At 44.7% G+C, this 24,573-nt stretch overlaps 1 protein-coding gene and 1 non-coding gene across 4 annotated transcripts in view; both read left to right on the forward strand.

Moving 5' to 3' along the window:
* Positions 1-24,573, forward strand: part of WDFY4 (WDFY family member 4) — a 404,782-nt gene that overhangs the window by 325,876 nt on the left and 54,333 nt on the right. For all 3 annotated transcript variants that reach the window (XM_029060697.2, XM_029060700.2, XM_029060698.2), the window contains exon 52: positions 20,175-20,328. In XM_029060697.2, the coding sequence (XP_028916530.1) occupies positions 20,175-20,328 (154 nt within the window). The remainder of the gene's footprint in view (positions 1-20,174; positions 20,329-24,573) is intronic.
* On the forward strand, positions 9,110-9,247 carry LOC114810711. The gene has a single exon (XR_003758406.1). It is a non-coding gene; the product is annotated as a small nucleolar RNA SNORA7 (small nucleolar RNA).

Here is a 24,573-nt window from a genome sequence, read left to right on the forward strand (position 1 = left end):
TGCAGAAGCAGAAGGGCAAACGCTGAAGATTCTTGAGGAGTGGGGAAATATTTTTTAGAAATACGTTCTGGGCAGCTGAGTGACATATGCAGTGGAATCAGGGGAGAAACCTGAGGTAGGGTGGTCAGTGAGAAGGTCCATGTCGTAGTCTGGGCGACATTTGATAAGTGCTTTGATCTGTAGCAGTTTGGATGTAGCACGGAGGGGGGAGTAATTTAGTGATGTTGTGAAGGTTGAACCCACAGGATTTGGTGACAGACTGGATATGTGGATTGATTGAGAGATATGAGTTGAAGAGAATGCCAAAGTTACAAACATTTGAGACAGGTAGGATAATGATGTCTACAGTGTTGGGAAAGGCACGGGGAAGACAGGGTTTGTGTAGGAAGATGAAGAGTTCTACTTTGGACATATTTAGTTTGAAGTGCCAGGAGGACATCCAGGAGAAAAGGCAAGACTGCATAGGAGAGTGGTCAGGGTTGGAGAGGTAAATTTGGGAGTGATCCGGAAAAAGATGGTAGTTGAATTCCTCTCCTCCACTTCAAAACCTTATCGAAGGCTCATATCCTCTAAGGATCCTTCCCTGACTGAGCCCTTCTGTCCTCCTCTCCCACTCCCTTCTGTGTCATCCTGACTCGCTCCTTCATTCATCCTCCCTCCCATCCCCACCGAACTTGCATACATGTCTGTAATTTATTTATTTATTTATTTATTTATTTATTTATTTATTTATTTATTTATTTATTTATTTATTTATTCATATGTGTCTATTGATGTCTACCTCCCCCTCTAGACTGTGGGCTTGTTGTGGGCAGGGAATATGCTTGTTGTCGTATTGTACTCTTTCGAGCATTTAGTATAGTGCTTTGCACACAGTAAGTACTCAATAAATACTATTGAATACTATTCAATATTGATAAATACTATTGAGCCACGGGAAGCAGCGTGGCTCAGTGGAAAGAACCTGGGGTTCGGTGTCAGAGGTCATGAGTTCGCATCCCAGCTCTGCCACTTGTCAGCTGTGTGACTGTGGGCAAGTCACTTCACTTCTCTGGGCCTCAGTCACCTCATCTGTGAGCCCCACGTGGGACAACCTGATTCCCTTGTGTCTACCCCGGCACTTAGAACAGTGCTCTGCACATAGTAAGCGCTTAACAAATACCAACATTATTATTGAATGAATGAATGAATGAATGAATGAATGAATTAATTAATGAATGAAGTTAAAGCCATGAGAGCTATTGAGCTTTCCAAGAGGGTGAATTTCGATGGAGAATAGAAGAGGACCCCAGAACACTACCTTGAGGAACCCCCACAGTTAGAAGGTAGGAGGCAGAGGAGGAGCCTGCAAAAAAGACTGAGAAGGGAGAGGTGATTTTAATAAAGCTTTGGGAGACAGGGAAAGTGGTTGTCTATATGAAGTGGGAGAGAGCTCCAGGTCAGAGAAAGGACACGGGCAAGGGGATGATAGCGGGATAGTTAAGATAATGTACAATAATTATTCAATAGTATTTATTGAGCACTTACTATGTGCAGAGCACTGTTCTAAGCGCTTGAAATGTACAAATCGGTAACAGCCAGTCCCTGCCCACTGGCTTACAGTCTAATCGCGGGAGACGGACAGACAAGAACAATAGCAATAAATTCATTCATTCAATAGTATTTATTGAGAGCTTACTATGTGCAGAGCACTGAACTAAGTGCTTGGAATGTACAAATCGGTAACAGATAGAGACAACCCCTGCCCTTTGACGGGCTTACAGTCTAATCTGGGGAGATGGACAGACCAGAACAATAGAAATAAATAGAATCGAGGGGATGAACATCTCAATAAAAACGATAGCAAATAAATAGAATCAAGGTGATGTACATCTCATTAACAGAATAAATAGGGTAATGAAGATATATACAGTTGAGCGGACGAGTACAGTGCTGAGGGGATGGGAAGGGAGAGGGGGAGGAGCAGAGGGAAAGGGGGGAAAAGAGGGTTTAGCTGCAGAGAGGTGAAGGGGGGGCAGTAGAGGGAGTAGAGGGAGAAGGGGTGCTCAGACTGGGAAGGCCTCCTGGAGGAGGTGAGCTCTCAATAGGGTTTTGAAGGGGGAAAGAGAGTTTGGCGGAGGTGAGGAGGGAGGGCGCTCCGGGACAGCGGGAGGACGTGGCCCAGGGGTCGACGGCGGGATAGGCGAGAACGGGGGACGGTGAGGAGGTGGGCGGCAGAGGAGCGGAGCGTGCGGGGTGGGCGGTAGAAAGAGAGAAGGGAGTAGAGGTAGGAGGGGGCAAGGTGGTGGAGAGCCTTGAAGCCTAGAAGTACAACCAAGTGGGCAGCTTTGGTTGTAGTAGGAAATCATTGAGGTAAGGTAGGGGGCCAGCTGATTTGATGTTTTCCAGAGAATGATAAGGAGTCTCTCTTTGATATGAAGGTGGTCATGCAACGCTGGACGTTCTTGTGGACGAGGGAGATGTGGACTGAATTTATCTTTCTTATTTTTTTAAATGATTGCAGTAACAGAGTGAAATAAGGACTGGAATGGGTACAGACGGGGTAGGGAGGTCAGTGAGAAGTTCCACCCAGTAGGAACAGGGAACATGTCTATCACCTGTGTTTTAGTGTATTCTCCCAAGCACTTAGTACAGTTCTCTGCACAGTAAGCATCCAATAAATATGATTGAATGATTGATCGAATGCTTCTAGTTCCTTTCAGATTTTCATTAATGCTCAGGAAATTATTGCTGTTGTCATGGGGTTTATATTAGTAGTGTGTATAATAAATTCGCTCTAGGAATTTATGGAGGAATTTAGTAGAGGAAATAATTGTAAACTATTCTCCCTGCCAATCCTTTCCTCCCTACCAAAAGCAGCATGGTCAAGTTGAAAGAGTTGAGGTCGGGAGACAGAAGACATGGGTTCTTATCCAGGCTTACCAGTGGTCTGCTGTGTCACCTTAGGCAAGACACTACATTCTCTGTGCCTCAGTTTCCTCCTCGGTAAAATAAATCAATCGATCAGTGATATTTCTTGAGAGCTTACTAGGCAAAGAGCACTGTATTTAGCCTTGGAAAGTACAACACAACAGAGTTGGTAGACACGATCCCGTCTCCTAAAATGCAGTCTAAAGAGAGAGACAGACGGGAAAATAATTTACGGTAGTGGAAGTGGTTGAGTGCAGGAAGATTCATGCAATAGTATTTATTGAGCGCTTACTATGTGCAGAGCACTCGTGGCTCAGTGGAAAGAGGCTGGGCTTTGGAGTCAGAATTCATGGGTTCGAATCCCGGCTCTGCCACTTGTCAGCTGTGTGACTGTGGGCAAGTCACTTAACTTCTCTGTGCCTCAGTTCCCTCATCTGTAAAATGGGGATCAACTGTGAGTCTCACGTGGGACAACCTGATTACCCTGTGTCTCCCCCAGCACTTAGAACAGTGCTCTGCACATAGTAAGCGCTTAACAAATACCAACATTATTATTATTATTACTAAGCGCTTGGAATGTACAAATCGGTAACAGATAGAGACAGTCCCTGTCCTATGATGGTCTTACAGTCATGCTTAAGTGCTGTGGGGCTGAGGACGGGGTGACCGTCAAGGACTTAAGCTACAATGATCCGAGTGCATAGGTGTCACAGAAGGGAGAGGAGGTAGGGAAAATGGCGTAGTCAAGGAAGACCTCTTGGGGAGATGTGAGCTTTAAAAGGGCATTGAAAGTGAGGAGAGTGGTGGTCTGTTGGTTAAGAAAGGGGAGGAGTTCCAGGCCGTAGGAAGGATGTGGACAAGGGGTTGATGAGCTCGAGGCACAGTAAATTGGTGTTAGGGGTGTGAATTGTGCAGGGTAGGTTGTAGTAGGAGATTAGAGGTAAGGTTGGACAGGGGACAGCTGGCTGAGTGTCTTAAAAATGAAGGTAAGGAATTCCTGCTTTATGTGGTGATGGTTGGGTGACTATGAGAAGCAGCATGGCACAGTGGATAGAGAGCATGGGCCTGGTAGTCAGAAGGTCATGGGTTCTAATCCCAGCTCCGCCACCTGTCTGCTGAGCTACCTTGGGCAAGTCACTTCACTTCTCTCAGTTACCTCATCTGTAAAATGGAGATTGAGACTGTGAGCCCCACGTGGGACAGAGATTGTGTCCAGCCCAATTGGCTTGTATCCAGCCCAGTGCTTAGTACAGAACCTGGCACATAATAAGGATAAGTATTGTTAGAGGTTTTTGAGAAGTGGGAAGATATGGACTGAACTATTCTTAGAAAAATGACTCGAGCAGCTGAGTGAAGTCGGGACTGGAGAAGGGAAAGACAGGCGGCAGAGAGGTCAGCACGTAGGCCGATGTAGAAGTCAAGGCAGGATATGATAAGTTTCTTGTATCAGTGTAAAAACAGTTCCGTTGGAAAGGAAAGGGAGGATGTTGTGAAGGTAGAACTGACAGAACCTGCCGACCACTTGAATTTGTGGGCTGAATGATAGAAATGATTCAGGGATACTGACGAGTTTAAGGACTTGTGAGACAAGGGAGGATGGTGCTGTTTTCTAGAGATAGGAAAATCACGAGAAGGATAGTGTTTGAGTGGGAAGAGGAGTAGTTCTATTCTGGATACGTTAAGATGGAGGTGTTCGCGGGTCATCCAAACAGGGATGTCCTGAAGGCAAGAGGGAAATCTGAGACTGCAGAGAAGGAGAGGGGTCCGTGCTGGAGAGGCAGATATGGGCGATCACCTGTGTAGAAAAGGTAGGGGATTCAATTCTTGTTCTCCCACCCCCTTAGATTGGGAGGCTATGTGAGACAGGTACTGTGTCTGACTTGATTATCTACCCCAACGCTTATTCTAACATACTAAGACTTAACAAATACCACAAACTCCCAACAATGCCAAAGAGCTTCCAGTTGTAGGACTCGTGAGAGTTGAGAAGCAATGAAACAGAGGCAGAATTTAAAAAAATAAATGTCAATCCCTGTAAATAGTTCCTCTAACAGCATGACGGGCAATAATCTTCCAGCGATCGCAGTGCAGTGTTCTTTCCATCAGTGAAGGGCATGAGGCCAGAGAAATCATTAGGGCACCGGGCAAACTGGCAAGTGAGCAAAATGGAGGGAAGATAAAATCGGATCCTTTGACGGTCTTCCGGTTCTCTGCTGCTCCTGCTTTGAGGTTGCCCTCTGTGCTGCCACTGGTAAAGCTCATCCAGAATTTATACACCTTAATAAGGTAAAGGGTTCAAGACAATTGACCCTCTAGACCGTCAACTCGTTGTGGGCAGGGAGTGTTTGAGTTGTATTGTCATATTGTATGCTCCCAAGTGCTTAGGACAGTGCTGTGCACACATTGAATGCTCACTTAACATGACTGACTGGTTGACCGACTAACAATTGCGATAGGTCTCCAGGACACCACAGATTGGGATAGGGGACCCGGCAGCTCTAGGGACCCGGTTTGTGATCAGAAGTGACCCCTAAGTCACTTCACAAGGGCAGCTAACACAGAAAAAATTTTGTTCCTTCCCCCTGCATCTTCATTCTGTGGAGGGGAGATCTCTTGGTAGGCAGGGAACCCTCTGGGCATGTCCAGTCTCAGTCCTGGGCCAGCCCACCAGAACTCTGCTCTTTGGGCTAGGTGCAGGATGACTGTTGGTGTGATTTCATACCAGCTGTCCAGTTGGCAGCTGGTTTGTCCCTGCCCTGGAAGCAGAGTGGCCTAGTGCCTAGAACATGGGCCTAGGAGTCAGAAGGTCATGGGTTCTAATCCCGGCTCCGCCACCTGTCTGCTGTGTGACTGTGGGCAAACCACTTTACTTCTCTGGGCCTCAGTTACCTCATCTGTAAAATAGGAATAAAGACCGTGAGTCCCGTGTGGGACAACTGTGCTCATTTCCCCCTGCCCCCCAACGTGCCCCATCTTTGGTCAGTATTTCTTACTGATTCTCTGGTTTTCCCTGTCCAAATGGCAACAAACAGCTCTTTGCCAACAGCCTCTTATATTTTATCATCCCTGATTTTTATCACCTTCTCTAATTTTTATGGGACCTTCGGCAAGTTATTCAACCTTGTGTGCCTCAGGGAAATGAGGCTGACAGTGAAGATTAACTGGAATGTTCACATGGCAGAGGATAGTGTGCCTTTATATCCTGCAGTGAGAAGAGAGAAAGAAGGGTGGGGTCTGACCTTACCACTGATGGGGGCAGAGTGGAGAGAATATGAAGAGAGATAGAGAGAGAGTGAGAGAAAGATAAAGAAAGAAGGATAAAGAAAGAGAGAGAGAACAAGAAAGAGAGAGAGGAAGGGAGGGGGAGGGAGAAAGAGAGAGAGAGAAAGAGAGAGAGAGAAAGAGAGAGAGAGAGAAAGAGAGAAAGAGAGAAAGAAGAGAGAAAGAAAGAAAGAAAGAAAGAAAGAAAGAAAGAAGAAAGAAAGAAAGAAAGAAAGAAGAAAGAAAGAAAGAAAGAAAGAAAGAAAGAAAGAAAGAAAGAGAGAAAGAAAGAGAGAAAGAAAGAGAGAAAGAAAGAGAGAAAGAAAGAGAGAAAGAAAGAGAGAAAGAAAGAGAGAAAGAAAGAGAGGAAGAAAGAGAGGAAGAAAGAGAGGAAGAAAGAGAGGAAGAAAGAGAGGAAGAAAGAGAGGAAGAAAGAGAGGAAGAAGAGAGGAAGAAAGAGAGGAAGAAAGAGAGGAAGAAAGAGAGGAAGAAAGAGAGGAGAAAGAGAGAAAGAAAGAGAGAAAGAAAGAGAGAAAGAAAGAGAGAAAGAAAGAAAGAAAGAAAGAAAGAAAGAAGAAAGAAAGAAGAAAGAAAGAAAGAAAGAAAGAAAGAAAGAAAGAAAGAAAGAGAGAGAGAGAGAGAGAAAGAAAGAGAGAGAGAAAGAAAGAGAGAGAGAGAGAGAGAAAGGAGAAGGAAGGAAGGAAGAGGAAGGAAGGAAGGAAGGAAGGAAGGAAGGAAGGAAGGAAGGAAGGAAGGAAGGAAGGAAGGAAGGAAGGAAGGAAGGAAGGAAGGAAGGAAGGAAGGAAAAAATGGAAGGAAGGAAGGAAGGAAGGAAGGAAGGAAAAAAATGGAAGGAAGGAAGGAAGGAAGGAAGGAAGGAAGGAAGGAAGGAAGGAAGGAAGGAAGGAAGGAAGGAAGGAAGGAAGGAAAAAAATGGAAGGAAGGAAGGAAGGAAGGAAGGAAGGAAGGAAGGAAGGAAGGAAGGAAGGAAGGAAAAAAATGGAAGGAAGGAAGGAAGGAAGGAAGGAAGGAAGGAAGGAAGGAAGGAAGGAAGGAAGGAAGGAAGGAAGGAAGGAAAGGAAGGAAGGAAGGAAGGAAAAAAATGGAAGGAAGGAAGGAAGGAAGGAAGGAAGGAAGGAAGGAAGGAAGGAAGGAAGGAAGGAAGGAAGGAAGGTAGAAAAAAGAAAAGAAGGAAGAAAAGAAAGGAAAAGGAAGGAAAGAAAAGGAAAGAAAAGAAGAGAAAAAAAGTAACTCTCCCTCCACACACACATATCCCAGGGGAGACCCTGGAGAACCAGACCCACGAGGAAGGCAGCTGCCACTCTCCCATGCCCACCTCAGACCCCTGGCACGGTCCATCAGCCTTCAGGGGCGACGTCTGGAACCGGCAGCTGGACGGTGCCGTTCGGAGACGGACTCTGGGCAAACAGCATCGGGACCACAGTGCAATTCGGTCCAGCGATTGGATTTTGAGAACACGTCCCACAGTCAGAGCGGGAGAGAGGGAGCGGAGGACCCTGCCGCGAACACGCCAGAAGGACCCCTGCTGAAGCCAGCCTACCTTGACGGTGCCGTCTGGTCGAGGCCTAGCAGAAAGAGCGGCAGGATGAGGCGATGGGCGGCGGGGGAGGGTCAGGAGCAGCTAGGCCGTACCGCTTGAATCGCCTCCGAACGCTTCAGTGCCGCTCCGTGTTTAATAAGCTAATACAAATAAAACGCTGTGTTAATAAAGTAATAAGCCCCGTGAAATCAGCTGTTCCTAGCAGTGGGTGAGAGTTTTCGGGACCACCTGAGGCAGGCTTTGATGGCCATATGTTAACTGTGGCAGTAAAATGTTTCGGGAAGGGATATGACGCTCGTATACTGCAAGGAGGATGGTTTTCTTCTTGTTTCTATACAAACTCTGCGTCTGGTTTGGGCCTCCAGAAAATACATGTGTATGTTCTGAGAGAGCTAGAGGTCGTATGAGTGGAAAAGCATGTGGATTATAAATCAATCTACGGTTTTTATTGAGCATTTACTATCTGCAGAGAACTGTAATAAGTGTTGTTAGGGACACAGCACGGTTTAGTGGCTAGAGCATGAACATGGGACTTAAAAGAACCTGGGTTCTAATCCTGGCTCTGCCATATGTCTTCTGTGGGACTGGGGCAAGTCACTGAATTTCTCTTGGGCCTCAGTTACCTCATCTGTAAAGTGGGGATTAAGAGCGTGAGCCCCACGTGGGAAAGGGACTGTGTCCGGCCTGGTTAACTTGTACCTACCCCGGAACTTAGAAAAGTGTTCGGAACGTAGTAAGTGCTAAAGAAGTACAATAATATGAATAATACTAGTTGGTTTTATTGGCAGAGTTAGTAGACACATTTTCTGCTCCTAAGAATCTTACAGTCTAGGCAGGAAAGAGACATAAATTACAGATAGGGGAAGCAGCAAAGAATAAGGATAAGCCTGTAAATTCCATGGGGTTTGTATGGGGTATGTATCAAAGTGCTTAAGGATGACTCTGTACCCAATAAGCTCTCAATCCCTTGACTGATTAAGGGATAAAGACGCAGATGCATAGTTAACACAAAGGGAAGAGCAGATAGGGTGAGGAAATGAGGGATCAATGAGTGATTGTTGGATTGTTGGGCAGAATCTGTTCTTTGCGCCCCTGCACCATTCAAGTTCAGTTTTTCCATTTACCATAACCATAATCGTCGGTCACTAACACAGAGGTATGTTAGTGTGGCTTAATGGATAGAGCACGGGCCCGGGAGTCAGAAGATCCTGGGGTCTAATCCCAGCTCTGTCACATATCTGCTGTGTGACCTTGGACAAATCACTTCACTTCTCTGAGCCTCAGGTACCTCATCCACAAAATGGGGATTAAGAGTGTGAGCCCCATGTGGGACAGGGACTGTGTCCATCCTGATTAACCTGTAGCTATCCCAGCACTTCCCTCTCAGGGTGGCACCTGGAGAGTTTCCAGTCGTCTACCAGTCTTGGCTACGAGAGGGAAAGTCAAGCAGAGGCCTGTCCATTCCATTCCTAGCTTGGGCAGTGGCTAGCGAGTGGAAGTTAATCTGCTACAAGTCAAAACTCACCCGTGCTGGGCAGCAGCCACATTGGACAGAGTCGAGGGCCGAGACTCGAGTTGACTGCGTGGAAGACGGCAGTGGTAAACCACTTCCAGATTTTTACCAAGAAAACTCTCTGGATCCACTACCGGAATGATTGCAGATGGAGGCGGGGCGTTCTGGGAGACGTGTCTGGGGCGTCACTATGGGTCGGAAATGACTCGACACCATGAGACAAGTCCCCAGCTCTTAGAACAGTGCTTGGCACATAGTAAGTGCTTAACAAGTACCATAATCAATTAATTAATGGTGTCAGGGAATGAAGGGACTGGGGTAATAGTAGGAGTAGGAATAATAGAGAAGCAGCAGGGCTCAGTGGAAATAGCACGGGCTTAGAGTCAGAGGTCGTGGGTTCTAATCCTGCCTCCACCATTTGTCAGCTGCGTTACCTTGGGCAAGTCACTTAACTTCTTGGTGCCTCACTTACCTCATCTGTAAAGTGGGGATTAAGATTGTGAGCCTCACGTGGGAAAACCTGATTACCCTGAATCTACACCAGCATTTAGGACAGTGTTCAGCACAGAGTAAGTGCTTAACAAATATCAAAATTATTATTAATAGCAGTAAGAGTGATAGTAAGAGTAGTAATAGTAATAGTAGAAGGAATGACATTTATCTAGCAGTCACTGATTATACAACACTAAGCACTTGCGGAGGACAAAACCTAGAAGTAAAATGTATCCTGCCCACAAGGAGTTTACACTCTAATGGGGATACAGGGATAAAATATTTACAAATAGATTAATCCAAATGAATAATTAAATGTGCAGTTGAAGAAACAGATAAACTATAAGTGCTCAGAGTGGTTATAAATTATTACCTAAATGCTAGAGCTGGCTGGTGGGATTATATGGCTTGAGGGACTGGGAATGAATAATGAGAATAATGATATTTATTACGTGCTCACTGTGTGCTAGGCACTATTCTTACTTAGCACTAGTTACATATGAGTTGGGGGGAGAGGGGAAGGGGAGGCAGATATTACTGTTACTTTATGGATTAATTTCTGTCTTAGTATTGGAGGCATTTGATAAACTCTTCCTATGTGCCAAACACTGTCCTAAACATCAGGGTCAGTACAAGATGATCAAGTCAGACACAGTCCTTATCCCTTATTAGGCTCATGGTCTAAGCATGAGGCAGAAAAGGTATTGAATCCCCATTTTGCAGGTGAGAAAACCGAGGCACACAGAAGTTAAGTGACCTGCCCCGGATCCCCCAGAAAGATCTGTGTGCTCTGCACACAGTAAGTGCTCAATAAATACGATTGAATGAAATGACAGATCCAAAGTCTGAACCAGATCCTCTGATTTCCGGTCCTGTGCTCTTTTGCTCTTTACAAAACCAGAGTGTAGATGAGTAGAAAGAGCATGGGCTTGGCAGTCAGAGGTTGTGGATTCTAATCCCGGCTCCACTTGTCAGCTGCGTGACTTTGGGCAAGTCACTTCACTTCTCTGTGCCTCAGTTACCTCATCTGTAAAATGGGGATAAAGACTGAGCCCTGCGAGGGACAGCCTGATAACTTCTACCCCAGCACGTAGTACGGTGTTTATGGCACATAGTAAGTGCTTAACAAATACCATCATCATCATCATTTACATTAGGCCATGCTACTCACTCAAGCTGTGCCCAGAGAATGTGAAAAGCGAAATTTCTGGCTAGAAGTTTAATAATTGAGAAAGGCCTGCAAATGTACAATTGTAAGTAACGGTTACCATGACTGTATTTTAATACCAAAGTCCCAGAGCCGTTCATTGACATGGTAGTTATGAACTATACTTTGGATTTTATCACTGCTCTTCAGTGTTTAAGGGGAGGGGAACAGGAAATTGAGAATGGCACAGGCTAAAGTAGAAAACTCAGAGCGAATAAAGGTTGAGCAGGGACTGACTCTGACAACAGGGCGGGGAAGCAGAATCTCTGTGGTGAGAGAGAGAAAAATGGATCGGGTCCGTCTCAGGACGGAACCCCCTAGTAATCTGGTAACCAGTGAGCCACTCTCGGCAATGTTAAAGGTTGAAATCCGCAGTTATTTTGCTTCAATTGTTTCCCCATCCAAGGTCCAGAAGCTCAAGAAGCTCAAGAAGCTCAAGTTTACCTTGAGCCTCCCCAAGTTGGCATAAAACTGGACAGTTGGAACACTTACCCAGACAGATCTTTTGGTTTCCCTTTTTCATGATCTTTTCCTTTTTTTTTAGCATTACTAATTTGATGGAGGACCTCCAACCAGCAATTGGGAGATTTAAGAGAGGGAGTATTGATGGGTCTTTCCTATGGCTAAAGACCACAGCAGGGTTTGAATTTCTCTTATGCAGTGGACTTCTACTGCATGGTAACAGTTTGTAATGTGTGCAAGTAAAATATTCAGCCAACTTCTCGCATGGATCAATCTGAGCTGATCTTGCCTTTCATTGAATAAAACATTTATAGTTTATCTTGACACCATTTTGGTGCCTAGTTTTGCATATAGGCTGCAGAGCAATAAAAGAGCTATCATCACACAATGTTTTTGCTTTATTCTAATCCCTTTATGGGGAGATAGGAACTGGGGAGAGAGAGACCAGTAAGCCGGTGGCAAAATCGCTTAAAACCACTAGAGTTTACGTGAAAAAACGGACTCTCGGCATAAATAGCAAAAAGCGACACTGGAGAGTTTTCCCTAGGTTTGCTTTTTGCATGCCAAGAGTGAGAAAACCCATTAATCTTGATATAAATATATGCAAATAAATTTATTAATATAGAAAATAGGAAAATCAGTTATTGCTTCCTTTATAAATAATACAGGCTTAAGTTTTAAAGATATTACTTTGGCTAAAATGCATTAGACAGCAGCAAAAAAATAACATTTTTCTTTGTGGTAATATCTTTAACCAGATTTGTAGCACTAACAGTATTTTCTATGTATATATTATTTTTATTTAATACAGGTAATCTTTTTATTACCAAATCATATTGTTTCTCAGGAGATTATCATCAGCACTCATAAAAGCTACAAAAAAAGATGAAAAAGCATCAATCACCTGCAGAAACAATACACGACATGTAGATTAAATATACAAACCCCTTAATATACTTCAATGAGATACTCGTTAGCTTCTGACTTATTTATAGCGCCCGATATCCCGTTTGAATTTCAATTTGAATTTGATTCTGATGGTCCCTCCTGATGGCAGTCAAAACTGAAATGACCTTGTGCAAGAGCTCCAACTTTAACTTCCATGTGAGCGTCCGCGAGAAAGTCTCTCTGGGTGTGTGTGGAATTGTGATTAGGTGCTCAAGAGCAGTGCTCTGCGCATAGAAAGCATTCAAAAATTACCACTGATTGAATGATGGATGTTTCTCTGTGACTTGATTATTGAGCGCCGTCAAGAGCCAGAGATATCGGGGTTGGGGGTGGGGCAGGTTGGTCTGGGAATGAAGGAAAAGCATATCAGAAGCTCAGAAATCAGTCATATTTCTTGAGTGCTTACTCTGGACAGAGCACTGTATTAAGTGCTCGGGAGAGTATACTTTGTTACAGTATACTGCCCATAATGAGCTTACAGTCCATAGAGTCAGAAAGACTCTTCCCTTTTACAACTCCTCATATATTTGACCTTTATACTGGTATTTGTTATGGTGTTAGAAGCGATGTTGGCCTTTTTCACTACCGGCAGGAAGCAGACATGATTATGTTGTGGGAATCTTAGCTTGCCCTAGTCGGCTCACTTCTGTTCACCCGTTGCTCTGAGGTCCAACTTGCCAGATCATATAATCAATCAGTGGTATTTACTGAGCGCTTACTAGGTGAGGAACACTATACTATGCACTTGAAAGAGAGGTAGACGTTATCCTGGCCCAAAAGAAGCTTAAAATGTAGTGAGGGAGAAAGACAATATGAGTCATTTCAGAGACGGGAAACAACAGAGCATAAAAATATGTATATAAGGACTCTAGAGTGGGGACTGTGGTGAGTATTGAAGGGCTTAGGTGGAGATGGACCTGAGGGCAGAACAGAGGAAGAATAAGATGAGGAGATCTTAGTCAGGGAAGGTTTCCTGGAGTAGATATGATTTTCCTAGGGCTTTGATGAAGGGGAGAGCGGTGATCTGTCAGATACCTGTAAAGGGAAGGAGTTCCTAGCTCAAATAGGGAGGACATGAGCTAGGGGTCAGTGTGAATGAGGGGAGAACGAGCAAATAGGTTGGTAGAAAAGTGAAGTGAGTAGGTTGGGTTGTAGTGGGAGAAGAGTGAGGATAATTACTGCAGAGAGAGCCTACTGAATGCCTTAAATTCATTGATGAAGGGTTTCTGCCTGGTGTGGACATGGACGGGCAACCACTAGCGGCACTTGAAGAATGGGTGGACATACAGAGATTATTTTTTTTTTTTAGAAAAATGAAACAGGTAACAGATTGAAGCATGGACTGGAAAGTGTAGAAGCTGGAGGCAGGGATGTCAAAGAGGAGGGTGGTGTGGTAGTCAAGCTATTGTATTCCTATTGCTTCAAGCAGCATGGCTCAGTGGAAAGAGCACGGGCTTGGGAGTCAGTGGTCATGGTTCGAATCCCGGCTCTGCCACTTGTCAGCTGTGTGATTGCGGGCAAGCCACTTGACTTCTCTGTGCCTCAGTTACCTTATCTGTAAAATGGGGATTAAGACTGTGAGCCTCACGTAGAGCAACCTGATTACCCTGTATCTACCCCAGTGCTTAGAGCAGTGCGCTGCACATAGTAAGCGCTTAACAAATACCAGCATTATTATTTAGTAGCAATTTGGATGGAGAGGAAGGAGCAAATTCTGGAGATGCTGTTGAGGTAGAAATTGCCAAGATTTAGCGACTGAGTGAAGATGTGGGTTGAAGGAGACACTTAGGAGAGAGCAGTTTTAGCAGAGTGGAGGGGCTGGAAACCAGGTTACAGGGGGGTTGAGAAGGGAGCGGAAGAAGAGGTGGGAGAAGAAGAAGTGGAGGTAGCAGGGATAAAGTGACCGTTCAAGGAGTTTAGACAAGAATAGTAGGAGGGAGATGGGGTGATAGCTGGGAGGGGCAGTGGATCGAGGGAGGGTGTTTTTTAGGAGAGAGGTAGGTGTTTGTGAAAGTGGAGAAGAAGGAGCCATTGGAGAGTGACTAGTTAAAGTTAACAGCCAGGGGAATGTGGGGGGAGGAAGAATAATAATAATGATGATGTTTGTTAGGCACTTACTATGTACCAAGAACTGTTCTAATCACCAGGTAGTCTAATCACCAAGTGGGGCCACAGTCTTAATTCCCATTTTATTGAAGTAACTGAGACACAGATGATATGGTGAAGCTGGGATTAGAAGCCATGACCTCTGGCTCCCAAGCCCAGGCTCTTTCCACTAAACCACGTTGCTTCTCTAATGAGCCCGGTGTTGACCAGTATGTATCCGGTGTTCCAATTCACTCTTTTGGGGCTAGGCCATTAGGTTGTACAAAGATAAGGTGATCATAGATGGTACTTTGGAGGAACAGACATAGAAATACACTTGAAGTCACATGTGTTAAGGCAAGCAAGCAAAGTAACCTGATGACATCACACACATGCTATTTTTGAGGAAGTATGTTGAACTTTCCTGAACTTAGAGGATTCTCTGTGGGGATCCTTGAACAATCAACCAATATATCAGTGGCATTTATTGAATTCATGCTGTGTGTGAAGCACTGTGTTAAGTACTTGCAAAAGAAAAAATAACAGACTTGGTAGACACAATTCCTGCTCACAAAGACTTAACAGTCTTTGGGGCTAGACAGACCTTAAATAGATTAGGGATAGGGGCAATAGTAGAGTATTAAAATTTTTACATCAGTATTGTGGGGTGGGGTAAGTACCAAAGGGCATGAGAGATATACAGCCAAATATGTAATTGACACAGAAGAGAGTGTAGGTATGTGGCCTTCTGTAAGAGGAAATGCGATTTTAGGAGGGTTATGAAGCTGGGAAGGGTGGTGAATTGTCAGATGTGAAGGGGGAAGGAGTTCCAGGTCAGAGGGAAGAAAAGGCCCAAGGAGAGATAGACTAGAGCTAACTACAGTGAGTGTGTTGGGAAGTGTGTGTCCCAGGTTGTAGTGGGAAATCAGGGAAGTAAGGTAAGAGGGGGCAAGCTGATTGACTTCTTTAAAGCAGATGATAAGGACTTTCTATTTTTGTCGTGGAGGTGGATGGGCAACCATGGGAGGTTCTTGAGAAGTGGGGAGACGTGGACTTAAGGTTTTTTTAGAAACAGGTGAATTTTTGTGTTGCTATAAAGGTAGAACCAACAGGATTTGGTGACAGCTTGAATGCGTGGGTTGAATGAGAGAAATGAATCCAGGAAAATGCCAAGGTCAAGGGCTTGTTCAATAGGGAAGATTGTGGTGTGGTCTATGGTGATGACAAAGACAGGGGAGGACAGGGTGTGGGTGGGAAGATGAAGAATTCCGTTTCAGACATTTTTAGTTGAATTATTGGCAGGACATCCAGGTAGAGATGTCCTGAAGGCAGGAGGAAATGGGAGACTGCAGAGAAGGGGAAAAGTCAGGGCTAAAGTGCTGAATCTGGGAATCAGCCATGTAGAGAAGGCAGTTGAAGTCATAGGCACGGATGAGTTGTCCAAGGGAATGGGTGTAGTTGGAGAATAGAAAGGGACCTAGGACCGAGCCTTTAGGGGCTGACATTGTTAGAGGGTAGCAGCCTGAAAGAGATCGAGAAGGAGCAGTTAGAGAGATAGGAGAAGAACCAGGAGAGGATTGTGTCGATGAAGTCAAGGTTGTATAATGTTTCTAAGAGAATGGGGAGGTCCACAGTGTTGAAGACAGCATAAAGCTAAGAAGGAGTAGGATGGAGTAGAGGCTGTCAGATTTGGCCAGAAAAAAAAAGGTCATTGGTGAACTTAAAGAGGGCTATTTCTGTGGAGTGCTGAGGGGGGAAGCCAGATTGCAGGGGGTTAAGGAGAGAGTTGGAAGAGAGAAAGCCTATTTATTTTGTTAATGAAATGTACATCGCCTTAATTCTATTTATTTGCTATTGTTTTAATGATATGTTCATCCCCTCGATTCTACTTATTGCTATTGTTCTTGGCTGTCCGTCTCCCCCGATTAGACTGTAAGCCCATCAAAGGGCAGGGACTGACACTATCTGTTACCGATTTGTACATTCCAAGCACTTAGTACAGTGCTCTGCACATAGTAAGCGCTCAATAAATACTATTGAATGAATGAATGAATGAAGTGGGGCAGTCAGTGGAGACAACTCACTCAAGAAGTTTGGGGAAGAATAGCAGGAGGGAGATGGGGCTGATAATTGGAAGGAGTAATGGTTTGAAGGGTTCTAATTCTGGCTCCACCACTTGTCTGCTGTGTGACCCTGGGCAAGTCACTAAACTTATCTGGACCTCAGCTACTCTATCTGTAAAATGGGGATTAAGATTGTGAGCCCTATGTGGGACAGGGACTATGTCCAACGTAATTATCTTGTATCTGTCTCAGTGCTTACTGCAGTGCCTGAAACTCAGTAAGTGCTTAACAAATAGTGTTTAGAACACTATTTTTTTCCACCTAGTAAGCGCTTAACAAATACTATTAAAAACACTATTAAAAAAGGGAGGGTTTCTTTTTAGGATAGGGAATACCTAGGCATGCTTGAAAGCAGTGGGGAAGGAGCCATTGGAAAATGAACTGTTGAAGATGGCAATCAGAGAAGGAAGAAGGGGAGGATGCAAGTGTTTTGATGAGGTGAAAAGGGATTAGGGTCAGAAACTCCAGTGGAAGAGGTAGAATTTGAGAGAAAACAAGAGATCTCTTGAGATAATGCTGGGAAGATGGGAGAAAAACAAGAGGCTCGAGAGGGAAAGGAATGTAGGAGAGCAAGGGAGATTTTAATGAGGCCAGGCTTAATTCATTTTCAATTTCAATTTTCAATTTTCATTCATTCATTCAAAAGTATTCATTGAGAACTTACTGTGTGCAAAGTACTGTACTAACTGCTTGGGAGAGTACAATGCAACAACAGACACATTTCTTGCCTACAATGAGCTCATGGTCTAGAGGGGGAGACAGATGTTAATAGAAAGAAAGAAAGAAAGAAAGAAAGAAAGAAAGAAAAGAAAGAAAGAAAGAAAAGAAAGAAAGAAAAAGAAAGAAGAAAGAAAGAAAGAAAGAAAGAAAGAAAGAAAGAAAGAAAGAAAGAAAGAAAGAAAGAAAGAAAGAAAGGAAGGAAGAAAGAAGGGAAGAAAGAAGGGAAGAAAGAAGGGAAGAAAGAAGGGAAGAAAGAAGGGAAGAAAGAAGGGAAGGGAAGGGAAGGGAAGGGAAGGGAAGGGAAGGGAAGGGAAGGGAAGGAATGACAGATATATACATCTGTGGTGTGGAAGGGAGGATGAATGAAGGGAACAGGTCAGTGCAACGCAGAAGGGAGTGGGAGAAGAAGAGAGGGTCTTAGTCAGACAAAGCTTCTTGGAAGAGATGTGCCTTCAATAAGGCTTTGAAGAAGCTGAGAGCAATTATCTGTCTGATACGAGGAGGGAGGGCATTCCAGGCCAGAGGTAGGATGTGGGTGAGAGGTCGGTCTGTGGCGAGATAGAAGAGATGGGGGTAATAATAATAATGGTATTTGTTAAGCATTCACTATATGCAAAGCAAAGCTCCAAGCGCTGGGGGGATACAAGGTGATCAGGTTGTCCCACGTGGGGCTCACGGTCTTCATCCCCATTTTACAGATGAGGGAACTGAAGCACAGAGAAGTTAAGTGACTTGCCCGAAGTCATACAGCTGACAAGCGGCAGAGCCAGGATTAGAACCCATGACCTCTGACTCCCAAGCCCAAGCTCTTTCCACTGAGCCATGCTGCTTCACAAGAGGTCCAGTGAAAAGGTTAGCGTCAGAGAAATGAAGTGTGTGCGCAGGGTTGTAGTAGGAGAATAGCAAGGTGAGGTAGGTTGGACTGCTTTAGAGCCAATGCTGAGGAGTTTTTGTTTGAGGTGTAGGTAGATGGGCAACCACTGGAGTTTCTTGAGAAGTGGGGAATCATGATCTGAACATTTTTGAAGGAAAATGACTCAGAGAGCGGAATGGATATGGACTGGAGTGGGGAGAGACAGGAGGCAGGGATGAGAGCAAGGAAGCTGATACGGTAATCAAGGCGGGATAGGAAAAGTGCTCGCGTGAACCTGGTAGTAGTTTGGATGGAGAGGAAGGGGAGGATTTTAGTGATGTTGTGAAGGTAAAACTGACAAGATTTTGTGATGGCTTAGATATATGGGTTGCATGAGAGAGAGAGAAGAGAAACGAGTGAGACAGGAAGGATGGCGGTGCTGTCAACAGTGATGGGAAAGTAAGCGGGAGGACAGGGTTTGGATGGGGAGATAAGTTCAGTTTTAGCCCTATTAAGTGTGAGGTGGCAGGAGGATATCCAAACGGAGATATCTTTTATTGACCAAGTATGCGGCCAGGTCTTAAGGGCAAGAAATGGGGGGCACCGGGGTTCAAGAAGGGAGTTAAGCATCTAATAATAATAATAATAATGACAATTGTAGTACTTGTTAAGCTCTTACTATGTGTCAAGCACATTCTAAGTGCTTGGGTAGGTACCAGCTCATCAGATTGAACACAGTCCCTGTACCACATGGGACTTGAAGGAAAAAATGTAAAATCCCCATTTTACAGATGAGGTAACTGAGACCCAGAGACGTGAACTGACTTGCCCAAGTTAATACAGCAAACATCTGCCAAAGCCGGGATAGGAACCCATTACCTCTGACCTACAGGCCCGCTCTCTTTCCACCAAGCCATGCTGCTCCCCAGATCTGAAGCTGCTGTCACAGACAGTGCACATGGGAGACAAGAAGGATGGGCCTGATCCCCTCAACTTGCTCTGAAGGCTTAGCTTAGTGGAAAGGGCACGGGCTTGGGATTCAGAGGACATGGGTTCTAATCCTAGCTCTGCCACTTGTCTGCTGGGTGACCTTGGGCAAACCGTTGAACCTCGCTGTCCCTCAGTTACCTCATCTGTAAAGTGGGGATTCAAACTGTGAGCCCCCCGGGGACAACCTCATTACCTTGTTTCTACCCCAGCATTTAGAACAATGGTCAGCACATGATAAGAGCATAATTATTATTATTATTATTGTTATTGTATCTCCCTCTATTTCTCTGTGACCAGGGACACGATCTCTGAACCCCAGAACCTGGCAGGCACTTAAAAATCAAACAGCAGCGTTTATTGAGCACTCACTGTGTGCAGAACACTGTACATAGTGCTTGGGAGAGTACAATACAATAGAATTAGCAGATAACTTCCCTGCCAATAAGGCGCTTAGAGCCTGGAGGGGGAGACAGACATTAATATGAATAAATAATTTATAATATATAATTTAAAGATAAGTAAATACCCAACATAAAGACCTCTGGTGCCAAGTCCATACTGACTGGGGCTCAGATCAGATGAAAAATTGATTACTTAGTGTTAAACCGGACAGCTGGCTGTACTATACTCCGTATTGTATTGTTTATCTTTTACAAGGAGTCTTGATGTTATCTTCTACTTTCCCAAGCACTTATTACAGTGTTCTCCATACAGGAAGTGTTCACTGAATACGATCGATCGACTGAATTATGGATGTGAGGACCTCTTTGATAAGAGGCAGTGTTGCCTAGTAAAAAGAACACAGGGAAATCGGGGTTTGAGCCCCTCCGCCACATTGTGTGAAGTTGAGTGAGTCACATAATCTTTGGGCCCCAGTAGGAGTAAGATCAATTGTGAGCCCCGTATGGGACAGAAAGTATGTCCAACCTTGTATCTAGCACAGAGTCAGCACTTAACAATCGTCATAGTTATTTTATTAAAAAGAGTCATCACCCCCCATCTCCTGATGCCAAATAAGCGTCGTCTGTTGTGTCCATCCGCATTTACAGGGGGGGAGTTTCGACGTGGCTGACAGGATGTTTCACAGTGTGCAGAACGCTTGGGAGTCGGCATCAAGAGAAAACATGAGCGACGTGAGGGAACTGACCCCGGAATTCTTTTATTTGCCAGAATTCTTAACCAACTGCAATGAAGTTGAATTTGGTAAGTAGACAAGAACCAGCTGGAGCTTTGAGAATTCATCCAGGGAGCTTTCAAAATGATCCCTTTATGTGACCCCGTTGTTGCGCAGGGATTGTCTCTATCTGTTGCCGAATTGTACTTTCCAAGCGCTTAGTACAGTGCTCTGCACACAGTAAGCGCTCACTAAATACGACGGAATGAATGAATTCGGCTCAGGATGAACAAATGATGTGTTTTAAGAAGTACGATTTACTCCAGTTAGTCACCAGGTGGCAGCGCAAATATAGGAATAATAATAATAATGTTGGTATTTGTTAAGCGCTTACTATGTGCAGAGCACTGTTCTAAGCGCTGGACTAGACAAAGGGGAATCAGGTTGTCCCACGTGGGCCTCACATTCTTAATCCCCATTTTACAGATGAGGGAACAGAGGCACAGAGAAGTGAAGTGACTTGCCCACAGTCACACAGCTGACAAGTGGCAGAGCCGGGATTCGAACTCATGAGCCCTGACTCCAAAGCCCGGGCTCTATCCACTGCACCACGCTGCCTCTCATAATAATAATATTGTTAAGCGCTTACTATGTACCAAGCACTCTTCTAAGCACTGGAGTAGACATAAGGTAATCAGGCTGTCCCACGTTGGGCTCATAGTCTTAGTCCCCATTTTACAGATGAGGTCACTGAGGCACCGAGAAGTTGGGTGACTTGCCCAAAGTCACACAGCTGACAAGTGGCCGAGCCAAATTCAAACCCACTGTCTCTTACTCCCAAGGCCGGGCTCTTTCCATTAAACCCCGCTGCTTCTCTCTTCTCTATGTCTAGGAAGATATCTTGAAGCTAGAATTCAGTTATTTCATTCAGTCGTATTTACTGAGCGCTCACTGTGTGCATCGCACTGTACTAAGCACATGGAAAGTACAATTCAGCAACAAATAGAGATAATCCCTGTCCACAATGGTCTCCCGTAGTCTGAAAACATTTTGGATGCCACTTTGGGGTAATTAGCCCTTATTTAGCTCTTGTCCAGCTGTTTCAGCTGTGTATCTTTTGGTTACTGGATATGGGTTCTAAGAGTTGTTTAATCACCACAGATTTATTCATTCATTCAATCTCATTTATTCAGTACTTACTGTGTGCAGAACACTCTAATAAGTGCTTGGGAAAGTACAATACAGTAATAAAGAGGGACAATCCCTGCCCACAACGAGCTCCCAGTCTAGAGGGGGAGAGAGACATCATTACTAGTAAACGGACATCAATATAAATAAAATTACAGCTGCGGAGGTGGGGGAAAGGGAGAGGAAACTGCCAAGGAACCTTGGAGACCTTCTTCTCCTCAGGCATGGACCTTTGACTCTGTCAATACCCCTCAACTCTGCAAGCTCCAGAAGCTAAAATGGGGGGACCTGCCCCAGTTACCCAGAGTAGCGGGGAAAGTAGAAACGCCTTCGGCAGCTGCAGTAGCTATCATTAATAAAACAACAGTCTTCACTGAATGCCTATTGTAGGCAGAGCGATGTATTAAGAGCTTCAGAGAGTACAATAAAATGGGGAGACAAGTCCCAGGGCCCTCAAGGTGCTTTCCACAAAGTGTGGGAGTCACAACCAATCAATCAATCAATCCCTAAAATAAATTATAGATAGCGCTACCACTCCCAGTGAGAAAAGACTCAAGCCAGCAGCTCACTCACTCCAGATCGGGTGTCTTTATTCTCATTCTCTGCCAGGCAGGAGTATCTCCAAGGCCTTAAACTATGCAAATGTTGCCTGCAGATCTTGGCTATTTCAATTTAACCATTAATATATTCCGCCGAGAACCATCCCAAGCCGGCACAGTCAACCCCTTCTCTCCCTCCACCAGAGAGTCCTGCCGTCGGTCACAGGGTCAGATGCAGAATCCAATTCTGCAGCCCAGCATTGGTGGCTGTGCTCAGAGCCCACTGCTCCTTATGCGGTGCAAAGGAGTCCGCCATCTTGGCCAGTAAGCAGGGCATAGGGTAAGAAGCAGCCTGGGTTACTGGAAAGATCAGAGTCCTGGGAGTTCAGGAGACTTGGATTCTAATCCCAGCTCTGTCACTTGTCAGTTGTGTGACCTGGAACAAGTCGCTTAACTTCTATGTGTCTCAGTTTCCTCATCTGTGAAATGGAGATTAAATCCCTTCTACTAAGATGGTGAATCAGTCAGTCGGTCATATTTATTTAGAGCTTATTGTGTGGATTTATTCATTCATTCCTTTGGATTTATTGAGGGCTTACTGTTTGCAAAGCACTGTACTAAGCACTTGAGAGAGAAAAATATGACACAATAGACACATTCCTTGCCCACAATGTTGATGAGAATATGAAGGTGAAGTTTTTCACTATTGGACCCAAACCACATTCTGAATATGTCATATTAAGGCAATGGTGAACCACTTCTGTATTTTTACCAATAAAATTCCATGTATACACTACCAGAACAATTGCGGGTGGAGAGTGGGTTGTTCTGGGAAAGATGTGTCCTGGAGTCACTATGGGTCAGAAACAACTCGACAGCATAAGACAAGACAGTGTGCAGAACACTGTACTAAGCGCTTTGGAGAGTACAATATAACAGACACCTTCCCTGCCCACAACTATCTTACAGTCTAGAAGGGGTGACATTAGGAGAAGCAGCGTGGCTCAGTGGAAAGAGCCCGGGTTTTGGAGTCAGAGGTCATGAGTTCGAATCCCCGCTCTGCCGCTTGTCAGCCGTGTGACTCTGGGCAAATCACTTAACTTCTCTGTGCCTCAGTTACCTCATCTGTAAAATGGGGATTAAGACTGTGAGCCCCACGTGGAACAACCTGATTCCCCTGTGTCTACCCCAGCGCTTAGAACAGTGCTCGGGACATAGTAAGCGCTTAACAAATCCCAACATCATTACTATTAATATAAATAAGTAAAATCACAGATATGTACATAAGTGCTGTGAGACTGGGAGCAGGGAAGAATAAAGGGAGCAAGTCAGGGCAATGTAGAAGGGAGTGAGAGAAAAGGAAAGGCGGACTTGGTCATGGAAAACCTCTTACAGAAGATATGCCTTCAATAAGGCTTTGAAGTGGGGGCAAGTAATTGTCTTTCAGTTATGAGGAGGGAGGGCGTTGCAGGCCAGGGGCAAGATGTGGGCAAGAGGTCAGTGGCAGTTAGATGAGATTGAGGTGCAGTGAGTAGGTTAGTATTTGAGTGAAGTGTGCAGGCTGGGATGTAGCAGGAGAATATCTAGGTGAGAAAGGAGGGACAAGGTGATTGACTGCTTTTAAGCTGACAGTGAGGAGTTTCTGTTTGGTGTGGAGGTGGATGGGCAACCACTGGAGGTCCTTGAGGAGTGGGGAAACATGAATCCCTTGTGGGACAGGGCCTGTGTCCAACCTGATTAACTTGTAGCTACCAGAGTGCTTGACATATAGTAAGGACTTAACGAATGCCATAATAATAATAATAACAATAATGGCAATTATTATTATGGGAGGATATAAATATAATGGGGGTAGGACCCTGGAGGAAATGTGATTTCTAAGGGCTTTGAAGAAGTGAGAGAGTTGTGGTCTATCAGTTAATTGGCCTAGGTACTGACCTGAATTGGCCCATAATGCTGCTTATATGTTGTTTATGCACTTGAATATGTTATTTAATAATAATAATGTTGGTATTTGTTAAGCGCTTACTCTGTGCAGAGCACTGTTCTAAGCGCTGGGGTAGACACAGGGGAATCAGGTTGTCCCACGTGGGGCTCACGGTCTTAATCCCCATTTTACAGATGAGGTCACTGAGGCGCAGAGAAGTTAAGTGACTTGCCCACAGTCACACAGCTGACAAGTGGCCGAGCTGGGATTCGAACCCATGACCTCTGACTCCAAAGCCCGTGCTCTTTCCACTGAGCCACGCTGCTTCTCCGTGGCTAATTTGATATTTACCCCATCCCCTATCAAAGAGCAATTAGGTACACATCTTTACACTTCATATCATGCATTTTTTATATAGATGTCTGTCTCCCCTTCTAGACTGTAAGTTCATTACGGGCTGGGAACCTATCTGCTAATTATGTTGTATTGCTTAGTACAATGCACTGCATATAGTAAGCACCTAATATGTAACATTGATAGATTAATTGATGATGACAAAAGTCCAAACACATAATTTTGAACATTGACGTTTAAAACACTTGACAAGTAAGGCAACTGGAAAATCTTGATTCTCCCCCTGAATTCTTCTGCGACCTTTCTCACGATATTAGTAACTTCAG

This window comes from Ornithorhynchus anatinus, chromosome 3 (genome assembly GCF_004115215.2).
Source record: "Ornithorhynchus anatinus isolate Pmale09 chromosome 3, mOrnAna1.pri.v4, whole genome shotgun sequence".
NCBI lineage: Eukaryota > Metazoa > Chordata > Mammalia > Monotremata > Ornithorhynchidae > Ornithorhynchus > Ornithorhynchus anatinus.